General features: G+C 57.4%; 1 protein-coding gene across 4 annotated transcripts in view; it reads left to right on the top strand.

Annotated features, from left to right (window-relative positions):
- Window positions 1–11,360, top strand: part of RAB11FIP3 (RAB11 family interacting protein 3) — an 81,971-nt gene extending 70,611 nt beyond the window's left edge. For 2 of the 4 annotated variants that reach the window (XM_051631914.1, XM_051631915.1), the window contains 7 exons: window positions 941–1,044; window positions 2,670–2,810; window positions 3,963–4,044; window positions 6,315–6,452; window positions 7,292–7,447; window positions 7,859–7,999; window positions 9,460–11,359. In XM_051631914.1, coding sequence (XP_051487874.1) covers window positions 941–1,044; window positions 2,670–2,810; window positions 3,963–4,044; window positions 6,315–6,452; window positions 7,292–7,447; window positions 7,859–7,999; window positions 9,460–9,573 — 876 coding nt within the window. In that variant the 3' untranslated portion in view covers window positions 9,574–11,359. Of the gene's footprint in view, window positions 1–940; window positions 1,045–2,669; window positions 2,811–3,962; window positions 4,045–6,314; window positions 6,453–7,291; window positions 7,448–7,626; window positions 7,771–7,858; window positions 8,000–9,459 lie in introns of all 4 variants that reach the window. The other 2 variants (XM_051631912.1, XM_051631911.1) reach the window with 2 other exon arrangements.
- The last annotated feature ends 772 nt before the right edge of the window (window positions 11,361–12,132 follow it).

Genomic DNA, 12,132 nt, shown 5'->3' on the forward strand with positions numbered 1-12,132 from the left:
CTGGGATCCCTCTTAGACCTCCAGGTAGGGCTTTGGGAAGCTGTGGCTGCCCCATCCCTGGCAGTGTTGAAGGGCAGGTTGGATGGGGCTTGGAGCAACCTGGGCTGGTGGGAGGTGTCCCTGCCTATGCAGGGGGGTGGGACTGGATGATCTTTAAGGTCCCTTCCAGCCCACCATTCCATGCTTCTATGATTATGACAGGCTGGGAGAGTTGGGGTGTTCAGCCTGGAGAAGAGAAGGCTCCAGGGAGACCTTAGAGCACCTTCCAGGGCCTGAAGGGGCTCCAGGAAAGCTGGGGAGGGGCTTGGGACAAGGGCAGGGAGGGAGAGGACAAGGGGAATGGATTAAAACTGGAAGAGGGAGATTGAGGTTGGACATGAGGAGGAAATTCTTGGCTGTGAGGGTGGTGAGAGCCTGGCCCAGGTTGCCCAGGGAAGCTGTGGCTGCCCCATCCCTGGCAGTGTTGAAGGGCAGGTTGGATGGGGCTTGGAGCAGCCTGGGCTGGTGGGAGGTGTCCCTGCCCATGCAGGGGGGTGGAACTGGATGGTCTATAAGGTCCCTTCCAACCCAACCCATCCCATGATTCTATGATTTTATCATGAAGGGGGTGAAGAAAGGAAAGAGGGGAGTGTTTCTCCCTGTGTTGGTGCACGGGAGACACCCAGATCAGTGAAACAAAGGCATGAAGGAATGTTTTTAAAGGCTGTTTTTAAATAGAGGCCCAGCTGCCTGAGCCCAGTGGCAACCAGGAGTGAGCCCCAGGAATGGCTCCAGCAGCCGGGCAAGGAGGAGGACGCAGGTCCCTCCAGGACGGGGTGACCCTCTCGGGTGGGATGCAACAACCTGAGGAATCCCCAGGGAGTTGCTGCACCCCTTGGGGTCACTGTTTTGGGCACGGGGGGATGGAGGGTCTGAGCCTGCCTTTTCCCCAACCCCTCAGGTGGTCTTTCTGGAGAAGAGGGTGACGGAGCTGGAGAAGGACACGGCCGCCACCGGCGAGCAGCACAGCCGCCTCAAGCAGGAGAACCTGCAGCTGGTGCACAGGTGAGGGAGCCCAAACCTGGCCAGAATGCAGCTTCACAGCACCGTAGGGGGAAGGGGGGGGCTTTCCAACCCCCAGCACGTGCTGCAGCCTCCCCATGCTGGGAGAGGAGGCAGCAGGAGAGGAGGGAGACGGGACAGAAAGTAGCAGGAGGGCTTGGTGGTTTGGTCCTTGCCAACCCCATCCTGCCTGGCAGGGGGGGTGGTTGGGGTTGAATCCCCCAGGGGTCCAGGCTGTCCCCTCCGCCCAGGAGCCACCTGTGGGAGCTGGGCATCCTGCACCTGCTTTTCTGGGCCCTCTGGAAGATTCCCAGGAGCACGGGGAAGGTTGCTGGTGGCTCAGCTGGGACAAACGGCCACTCTCTCCCGTGCAACGTTCCACTTGGATGCACATAAACGTGCCAGGAGAGCTTGGTTTTGGTTCTTTTTTTTTCCCCAAGGCCTTTTTATCGTTGTGCTTCTCCACCCTGAAAGGTCTCTGGAGCTCCAGGGGTCAGCTCAGAGGCCCACAAATGGGGGTGATGTTACTTGGAAAGCTTCCCTTTCAGGAAGGATATCTATGACATACACTTCCTACTCACTGCATTGACCCTTTCTGGCCCTTAGTCCACCCCTCAGGGCTGAGCTGAAGGTGCAGCAGGGTCCCTGCTCCCCATCTCTGTCCTCCCCACAGGCAACCTTGGTCCTCTTGCTCTCAGATCCTGCCTGGGGTGTAGCCCTTGGGTGTAATCACTGCCTTGCTGATCTGGCAGGCTGCTGCCTCCAGCAGGGTATTTACCCTGGGCAGATAAACCCAAGCAGGAGTTTGATCTCTGGGGCTGTAAGGCTGTTAAGTAACAATCAGGGAAGCCAGCGAGTCAAACAAAGGTTTCTCTAAGCCCTGATGAACTTTGCAGCCAGGGAAATGTTTTCACTTCTGCAGCTTGGCCCAGAAGTGTCACTTGGCCTTTAATCAAGCCAAGCCCCACCTAGAAGGTGCTGTTCTGCTGGTACGTGGAGCAGGTGGATCTGCAGGCTCCTCTGTCTTCTGCTGGGGACACGAGAGGGTGAAAAGGAGGAGGGTTGGGGTTGTCATGTTTTCTCTGGGCAGCAACATCAAGGAGCCCTCCGTGCTGGAAGGGGCTCCAGAAGGACCTCTCTGCCATGGCCACCACCAGTGAAACCACAGCCCTGGGGGTTTATGGTTGGGTTTGATGATCTTAAAGATCTTCTCCAACCTAGATGATCCTGTGGGATTCCCAGAAGCAGTTTGTTCTGGGTGATGCTGGGACTGTGACCCACGGGCTGTGGGTTGTAAAATTATTCCCTCCCTCCTTTGCCTCCCCCTTAAAAAGGGGTTTGCTGGAGACTGGAAAGAACTGGGCAGAGGTACCACCTGGGTCATTTCATCTGACCATCCTGTTGTGTTGCCACTGCATCTGCTGGGACACAGCAAAGCCCGTATACACCTGCTGCTTGAGAAGGTGGTGTGTGCTTCCCAGCAGCTCTGTTCTCCCAGTTCTCCCACCCCAGTTACTCTGTGGGGTGGGAAACAAGCTGGGAAAGAGCCTGGTCCCTCCCTTGGGATGGCAGTGTGGTGGGGGCTGAGCCATCAGGAATGGTTCATCCTCCCTCTCTCCTCTCTGCAGGGCAAATGCTCTCGAGGAACAGCTGAAGGAGCAGGAGCTGAGAGCTGACCAGACCCTGCTGGAGGAGATCAAGAAGCAGAGGGAACTGCTGAGCAAAATGGAGAGGGAGAAGAGCATTGAGATTGAGAACCTGCAGGCCAGGTGGGGCTGGGGCAGGGCAGGTCTGGACTCCCATCTACACTCTGGAACACACGTAGAGGCTGCTGCTTTGTGACTGCAGCCTCTGGGGACACCCAGGTGGGGCAGACAGGGAGTTGGAACTTGGTTGAAGATGTGACTCAAGTCCTTACAAACCTACTTGTAAGCCTGCTTGGCTACTTCTCCTGCTCTTGTTCCAAACTCAAGTGTCAGACTCTTCACTTGAAGAATTTAATTCATGTTCCCCATCCGTGTGGGGGGGGTGGGTTGTTCCCATGGGCAGGGACACCTCCCACCAGCCCAGGCTGCTCCAAGCCCCATCCAACCTGCCCTTCAACACTGCCAGGGATGGGGCAGCCACAGCTTCCCTGGGCAACCTGGGCCAGGCTCTCACCACCCTCACAGCCAAGAACATCTTCTGAATGTGCTTGTTCCCATGAATGACCCATGGAAGCACTTTGGGTGCTCACCATGTTTTCCACCTTCGTGGTGCTGAGGATTTTTGGCCCTGTTGGCTTAAGGGTTGGACATGATCTTGAAGGTCTTTTTCCAACCCACATGATTCTATAAAGGTCCTGAAGGAGGATTCTATCAAGCAGGCAAATATCTGGGAAGAGGGAGTTGTCCAGCAGACAGTGACCCAGACAAGGTGCTCCATGCTGCCTTCCAAAGGAGGACACCTTGGGGAGAGGTTTCAGTTATTTGACAGGTTTTTGGGTAGGCTGGTTCTTGCAGCTTTCCAGAATCTTCTCCCCTATTGTTCCACCCTTGCAGCAAATGGGAGCTGAAGGGGGGGGGGGGGGGGTCAAGTGGCCTTGGAGCAGGACAGTGACTGGGACACGTGGGTGTTACTGAAGTGGAGAATGCAAAGCTGAAGCCCCCTCTGAAGCCTTCTCTGACTCTGCCCAGACCAGTTTTGGTGCTTGCTGAGCCTTGGCCATGGGCTGTTGAAACCCTGGGCTCATCAGAAGTCCTGTGGATGCTCCTCTTTCTCCTCTGGGAGTAGAAATAGTGGAAGTCTCTGCTTTGAGGAGATAGATCAGTGCTGAATTGCCTTCAGCAGCTCCTGGGTTAATGCTCTGAGTGAGACTCTAACCAAATCTACACTTGGGGTGTGTTTGGGGGAGTTTCTCACACGTCTCCCCCCTCTTGCAGGCTGCAGCAGCTGGATGATGAGAACAGTGAGCTGAGATCCTGTGTCCCTTGTTTAAAAGCCAACATTGAGAGACTTGAGGAGGTGAGGACCAGGGGTGCTGGGGGGGACTGTGCTTCTGGGTTCTCTGGAGCTGAAATGCAAGTTTACATGTGAGATCACAGAGTCATGGGATGGTTTGGGTTGGAAGGGACCTTCAAGATCATCTAGATCCAACCCCCTGCATGGACAGGGACACCTCCCACCAGCCCAGGCTGCTCCAAGCCCCATCCAACCTGCCCTTCAACACTGCCAGGGATGGGGCAGCCACAGCTTCCCTGGGCAACCTGGGCCAGGCTCTCCCCACCCTCACAGCCAAGAATTCCCTCCTCATGTCCAACCTCAGTCTCCCCACTTCCAGTTTTCATCCCTTCCCCCTTGTCCTCTCCCTCCCTGCCCTTGTCCCAAGCCCCTCCCCAGCTTTCCTGGAGCCCCTTCAGGCACTGGAAGCTGCTCTAAGATCTCTTTATGTAAGGACCAAATCATGTTCTTCTGCCCCCCAGTCCCTGCCCAGGAGCAGAGCTGTCCTGTACCCCTATCCATGCAGGTTCCCAGTGTTTAGCTTGGAAGGTGGGATTACCAACCCCCAGAGGAGTCTCTCCAGTCCCCAGGAAGCCACAGGGTGGCAGCCCCAGCTGGCTGGGAAGGGACTCTGGTGGGAGCTTGTCCCCATCCCCTGGTGGCAGTTGGCTGCAAGGGAGGAAGAGGAGCTGGGATGCTTCATCTCCCCCACCCCTGCCCTGCAGATGGGCCCTCACTGGGGTTTGGGTGTGATCTCCCAGATCCTGGTCCTGCTCAGGATTCCAGGCCAACAGGGTGGGAGGCTGGCTGAGGTGCCCCAGTTCCTGTGGGATGGACCAGATCCTCCTCCCCGGGGACAAGGTGGGTTGCAGGTGCAGCACCTGGTGCAGAGGCTGCCTTTTGTTTCTGCTCAAGCCTTGGAAGATGAAAATGTAAGAGAAATCAGTCCTCCCTGTCCAGCTGGAGGCCCTCAAAGCCTTTCATCTGCTTGCAGTCTTGGAACCTGCAGCTACATCTCTACCTAGCCTGGCCACCATGACATGGTCTTCATCTCCCAAGACCCTGCCTTGAGGCTGGGGCAGGGAAACCTCTGTGGGGCTGAGGACACGTTCCCTGCCTGCTGTTCAGCCACACAAAGTTGGGTTTGCTCCTCCAATCTCTCTGCAGAGAAGTCCTGCTCTTTCTCCCACAGTTAAAGGGATGAAGGAGGAGGGAGGAGTGGAACTTCTGGCCCTCCTTGCTGAGGAGAGGAGCTCTCCAGGTGATTGCTGTCCCGTCCCTCCTCTGAAGTCAGGGTTTTCTGGTCAGTGTTGTGGTTCCTGCTGGTTGTGGTGCTTTTGGTGCTCTGCTCCATGGACCAGGGCACCCAGAGCTGACCCTTGGAGCTGCTCCTCTACCTCTTTGTGGCACAGGCTGCTCAGCACCAGCCTTGGGCTTTTGTGCTATATTTTTGCCTTTCTGAAAGCCCAAAACCTTCCTCCTGAGGAGAGCCAGGCTGGGAGCTGCAGGGAGGTGTCCTGCTCAGGGCTGTTGTCATCACCATGACAAGCTTGACCTGATGTTTCAAATATTCAGTCAGGGCTTTGAGGGTGGGATGGGGACAGAGCAGGAGAGCTGGGCTTGAACTGGGCATATTCCTCCTTGGGTCAGTCCTCAGTGAAATGGTTTCACACCTGCAACAGAGAGAACATCCCCACTGAAGTGGCTTAAGATCTTGGATTCCTGGTTTTCCTGAGGATCTAAGGAACTGGGATGGGTTGCCCAGGAGGGTTGTTGATGCCCCATCCCTGGAGGTTTTTAAGGCCAGGTTGGGCAAGGTTTTGTGCAACCTGGGCTGGTAGGAGGGGTCCCTGCTCACGGCAGGGGGGCTGGAACTGGATGATCTTTAAGGTCCCTTCCAACCTTCATGATTCTATGATTCTGTGAACCAACCAGGATTGGATCTAGATGATCTGTAAGGTCCTTCCCAACCCAAACCATCCCATGACTCTATGATTTCATGTCTCCCCTTGGCTCGGGTCCCCTGTGCTGGCCCCAGTCCTGCCCAAGCTGAGTCCCACGCCAGCACAAGGGTAGATATTTCCCCTTGTGCCTTCCTTCTTGAGTCACCTCTCCCCTTCCTCTCTCACTGGTGCTCGTTTGGTGTGTGGTTCTTCTTGGTGCTGCTGAAGCCCTGGGGATGAAATTCCAGCAGGCAGAGCCCCTGGATCCCATCAGTGGGAAGAGCCTTCCTGGCGTGTCCAGCGAACGCCACGGGGAGGGCCCTGGGACTGTGGCCTCTCTTGTCATTACAGGAGAAGCAGAAGCTGCTGGATGAGATTGAAGACCTCACTGTGCAGCTCACAGATGAGCAGGAGAAAAAGAGGAAGATGGGGGACAAGCTGAGTCAGGAGAGGCACCAGTTTCAGAAGGAGAAGGAGTCGACGCAGGAGGTGAGTGGGGTGGGGGGCTGCCTGCCCTGATAGCCCCCCAAATGAGGGCTCAGTGGGGGGAACTGGCCTTGGTGGCCACCTCAAAAATAGGTGTAACTGGAGCGTTTGGTCCCGCCGGGGCAGAGTGAGGCAGCACAGCAGCAGAGCTGCCTCACCTCTTGCTTTTGCCTGCCTTGAAACTCAGCCAAGTGCATCTGCCACCCCCAGGGCTGGGCCACTCTGGCCTCCTCCTGCAGGGTCTGCTTCTCTTCTGCATCCAGGGAGCAGAGGCAGGAGGGTGGTGACAATGGCAGGTGGAGCCAGCAGGCAGGAGGATGGGGGGTGTGAGGCTGCTTGGGAGGGAGCTGCCAGTTCCTGTGTGCTTGGGGGCAGAAATCCAACCCCCTTCCTCCAGCCCCTTCCAGGTCCGTGTGGTTGGTGCTTCCAGCTGGAGGCTCCAGCAGGACTTGCTGGTGTGGTTGGAAAGGAGCTTTGGGCCTCCAAGTGGGAGTTATTGTCGTTTTGGTGATGCTGGGGCCCCTCAGGTGAGATCCACAGCCCTGTGGCAGGAGGGAGCTGCCCCCGTTGCCCAGGGGAGTCTCTCTGCTGCTGCAGACCCCAACCAGCATCTTTGCTGCCCCAACAAGACCCTTCCAGGGCTGCTCTCATGTTCTGAAGGAGCTCCCCCCCTCTCCAGAGGTGCAGGGGGAGGAAGGAGAAGCCACGTGCACCCCCAGGAAGGGCCTGTTCATCCTGGGGTTGGTGGGGCTGCTCCCAGCTGGGGACAGCCTGTCTGTCACACCAGCCAGCTCAGCTGTCAGACCCGTGGCACCCACTTGTCCCCTGCCCTTGTGCTGCAGCTCATTGAGGACCTCAGGAAGCAGCTCGAGCACCTGCAGCTCTTCAAACTGGAAGCTGAGCAGAGGAGGGGCAGGAGCAGCAGCCTGGGGCTCCAGGAGTACAACAGCAGGACACGGGAGACAGAGCTGGAGCAGGAGATCAAGCAGCTCAAGCAGGTACAGGAGGCTGGGCAGGGTGGGAGGCATCTCAGCTGCTTGGTCTGCAAAAGGGGATGTTGGTTTCCTGACCCCCAGGAGTGGTCAGCAGGGTTTGGGGCTCCCCCTTCCCCCCCCCCCCCCCCAAAGAAGCCAACTCTGGATCCAGCTCCCTGGTGAATTTTTGGTCTCTGGGACAGGAGAGGTTGGGTCCTTTCTCTGAAGGACAGCTGGTGCACGAGAGCCCCTCTCTGCTGTGTCCCTGGAATCTCCCCAGCACATTTCATGTTTCCAGAGGTTCTCCAGGCTCTGCCAGGACTGAGCCAGGAGACCCTGAGCTGCTGGTGAGGATGAAAGCCCCTTCCCCGGTGGGATCTGCACTGAGGGCACCACAGGCTTCAGCAGCCCCTGATGTTTATCCCTTGTGAACAGGACAACAGGAACCTGAAGGAGCAGAACGATGAACTCAACGGGCAGATCATTAACTTGAGCATCCAGGGAGCCAAGAACCTCTTCTCAGCCTCCTTCTCTGAATCCCTGGCAGCAGAGATCAGCTCAGTCTCCAGAGACGAGGTAGGTGCCACGGGGTGCTGCTCACCTCAGCCCCGGGGTGGCTGCTGCATCTCCTCTCCTCCTGCCCAGCTGGCTGAGAGGAGCTGCACCAGCCACCCCAGCCTTGGGAGGAGCTGTCGTGGCCCTGTCTGTGGGGCTGCTCACTCCCCACGTTCCCCCAAAAGCTGTCAGGAACCAAGAAATGCCCACACAACCGTGTGAGGAGCCTGCAGCCTGTGCCCTGCCTGCCAGCCCCCCCTTCCCAGGGAGAGGGGAAGCTGCTCCCTTCCAGTTTGCTGATACCAGCAGCTCCATTGGCCTGCCCTGTGACAACCTCCCTCTTCCTGGGACAGACCAGCCACCATGTCTGTCTGTCTGTAGCTGTCTTAAACCCCCGGGAGCTGGGACATCTTCCCTGGAGATCTTGGTACTGCCTGCTCCATGGCTTGTACCCTGGGTGCTGGTGTCCAAGCCCACAGAAGCTCCAGGATGAAATCTTTCAGCCCCCAGGAAGTGGGGAAACACACCTGGGTGTTTAGAGGCTGAAGGGAGGTGTGATGCTCCAGGCTTTCTCCAGGGTCCCACCTGGCTGAGAGTTTGAGGAGAGGAGAGGGCAGAGCCAGCAGCTGAGGGCATTTTCCCTGGCCAGGAACATTCCAGGCCAGGGTGAGGAAGTGGGGAAAGCTCTGGGGGTGCACAGAGCCATGAGAGTCACAGAATTGTTTGGGTTGGGCAAGACCTTGAAGATCATCAAGTCCAACCATTAGTGTAATTCTACCCAGCCCAGTGCTAACCTGTGTCCCTCAGCACCACATCTACAGGGCTTGGAAACCCCTCCAGGGATGAGAACTCCACCACCTCCCTGGGCAGCCTGGGCCAGGGGTTCATGACCCTTTCAGGGAAGAAATTGTTCCCGACTGTACTGCCTGCAGTTCTGGTGCCCTCAGCATGAGGACATGGAGCTGTTGGAGAGAGTCCAGAGGAGGCCACGGAGATGATGGGAGGGCTGGAGCAGCTCTGCTCTGGAGCCAGGCTGGGAGAGTTGGGGGGTTCAGCCTGGAGAAGAGAAGGCTCCAGGGAGACCTGAGAGCACCTTCCAGTGCCTGAAGGGGCTCCAGGAAAGCTGGGGAGGGACTTGGGACAAGGGCAGGGAGGGAGAGGACAAGGGGGATGGATTAAAACTGGCAGAGGGGAGACTGAGGTTGGACATGAGGAGGAAATTCTTGGGTGTGAGGGTGGTGAGAGCCTGGCCCAGGTTGCCCAGGGAAGCTGTGGCTGCCCCATCCCTGGCAGTGTTGAAGGGCAGGTTGGATGGGGCTTGGAGCAGCCTGGGCTGGTGGGAGGTGTCCCTGCCCGTGCAGGGGGGTGGGACTGGATGATCTTGAAGGTCCTTTCCAACCTTAATGATTCTATGACTAGTACCCAGTTAGGAAGCCCCTGTGGGTCCCAGTGGCCACTGAATCCCTTTCTCCCCCCTGCAGCTGATGGAAGCCATCCAGAAGCAAGAGGAGATCAACTTCCGCCTGCAGGATTACATCGACAGGATCATCGTGGCCATCATGGAGACCAACCCCTCCATCCTGGAAGTGAAGTAAGGGTGGCCTTGCACTCCCTGCTGGCCGTGGATTTACTTGGTGCTCTGAGAGGATGAAGAAGGGACTCCAAACGTCTTTGCTCTTGATGAAGGCACAAGGAAGCGTCGGGTCGACATGGGGGAACTACCAGCAGGGCAGGGAGAAAGCAAACCCAGCAGCCAGGCTCTGGTGGCTGACTCTGTTGTTTTGAAGCCCTCCTGCTTTGGAGGGGTGAAAGGGAACCTGGAGAAGGAACACAGGCCAGCCTGGAGGGAGCTACCCGTGAAGCTGGGACCTGTCCCCACAGCCCTGTCACACCCTCCAGCCTCCCAACAGGAGCTGGGCACTGGGAGGGCTGCCAGGAGAGGGAAGTCTCTGCCAGGGGACTCCCAGGTTTCTCTGAACTGCAGGATGATGGGATGGAGAAGGAAGCAGCAGCACTGACCTTTTCCCTCCCCAGTCCAAGTATCTGCTTTGCCAAAGTGTCCCTGACACACTCACTCCCCGGGGTAGAGCTGGGAAAGAGGGAAACGTGTCCCAGACTTGCAGGGTTTGGGGGTTGGGTTTGTTTTTCATTCACTTCATGCAAATGTCCTCCTTCAGCTGGCACACTTCATCCTTGCCCTGCCCCTTCTGCTGGGGAAGGGGCTGGGAGCAGAGGGCTGGCTGGCTCCTCACTCCCTGGTGGCAGGAAGGGGCAGGGGAGCTGCCAGCTTGGGGACAGGGTGTCAGAGCACTTTGTCACCTGCCTCCTTATTTATTTTGGCTGCCCGTGGCTCCTCCCCTGGCTCTCCTGGGTGGCCATGGCTCTGCTGCCCTCCTCCCTGCTCTGCTCTGGGTGTCTGGCCAGCCAGCCTGGCTCTGGGAGGGTTGGTCCCCCCGTCCCCAGCTGCAGGCACATGGGTGATGTCTGTCTGTCCAGCCTGGGGGCTGGTTGGCCAGCCAGGTCCAAGGCTGCCACTCTTCCCCCTGCACTGGAGGCTGTTCCTGCCTCTCTCCATCCTGGCTTGGCTTGCCCGGGCTGTCCAGGGAGATGTGGTTGAGAGGGCTGAGTCCTCCACCTTGTTCCTGACCTGGGAATAGTGGCCTGTGCCATTCCCACCTGGAGCAGGGCTCTGCTGGGGACCTTCCTGGAGACCTTCCTGGAGGGGAGAACCTGCTCCTGCTGCCTTTCCCTGCTGCTTCCCTGGGCCAGGGCAGGGGATGGATGGAGCTGCCGTTCCCACCTCTCAGCAGCAGCCCGGGCTGACATCTCTGGTGCCCTCGGAAGAGAAGAGCCCAGAGAATCATCCAAGAGCAGCTTCCCGGGAAAAACAAAAGCCATGTTTACATCGGGCAGCTTTTGGCAGCCGAGCAGCCCCTGGAGGGACCGGGTTAACCCTCCTGCTCCTCCTCTCCAGCTCCCGGGAGGAGCCAACCAGCGGCTTCCCGAAAGGATCCGGCTTCACCTCGGCTCCCGAATCACCAAGAAAAAGCCCTTTCTTTGGTTTTTTTTTCCTGCTTGTCAGGTTTTGGAAAGGCCGGAGTGGCCTGAAAGCAGAAGCCACGAGGATCCCTGGGCTGCTGGTGTTGGGGGGGCTGGGAGCTCCTGCTCCCCCCTACATCGCTTCCATGGGGCTGGCACATCCCTCCTCCTGCACAGCAGGGCACCTTGTCCCTGGGGGTGGCAGCTGCCGCAGCCTTAGACCCTGTAGGGGGGTTCCCTAGTCACTTGGGGGGTCCCCAAGTGGCTGGGGAGGGTCCCCAAGTGGCTTGGGAGATCCCCAAGTGGCTGGGGGGGGGTCCCCAAGTGGCTTGGGAGATCCTCAAGTGGCTGGGGGGGGTCCCCAAGTGGGATGGGGGGTCCCCAAGTGGCTGGGGGGATCCCCAAGTGGCTGGGAGGGGTCCCCAAGTAGCTGAGGGGGGGTCCCCAAGTGTCTCACAGGACCCTGCACTGCTGGTCCCGGGGGGGAAAACCAGCTGGTGGAACCACCACGACCCTCTTCTCTGAACTCAACCCTTCCCGTGGCCTTGGGTGAGGTGCAGAGGGTTGGGGGGGGGAGAGCCCCAAAACCTTTGAGGGAGGGGAGGGGACCCTTCCCAGCATCACTCCCCTCCCTACCCCGAGCCCACGGGAAGAAGCCACGTCATGTACATTTCCAGAGAAGCTTTGGGTGTAAATCAGTGTATACTTGGAGAGGGAAACAATTTTTCTATCTTGTAGAGTTAGGTATTTTTATAGACTGAAGGTTGATCATTTTTTTAATACTTTAAAAGAAGAGAGAAATGTTATCTGTGTATACACAAAAGCATATATATATATATATATATGTATAAAGATATAAATATTGAAGATCTGCCTTTTTTTGACTTGGGATCATGGATCCTCAGTTCAAATAATTGTCTTTTTTTTTGTTCCTGTTGCTCACAAAAAGGTACTGTAACTGTAAATAAGCACTTGGGGGAGGTGGGGGGGGAAATATGAAGCAAACAAAGCACTGACTTGCACATTCACCATGCTTTAAAAGCCCTATGGAAAAAGAGAAAAAAGGAAGGAAAAAAAGAAAAGAAACAAAACCTGTACTTCCCCCCCCCCCCCCA

Source organism: Apus apus, chromosome 14 (genome assembly GCF_020740795.1).
Source record: "Apus apus isolate bApuApu2 chromosome 14, bApuApu2.pri.cur, whole genome shotgun sequence".
Taxonomy (NCBI): domain Eukaryota; kingdom Metazoa; phylum Chordata; class Aves; order Apodiformes; family Apodidae; genus Apus; species Apus apus.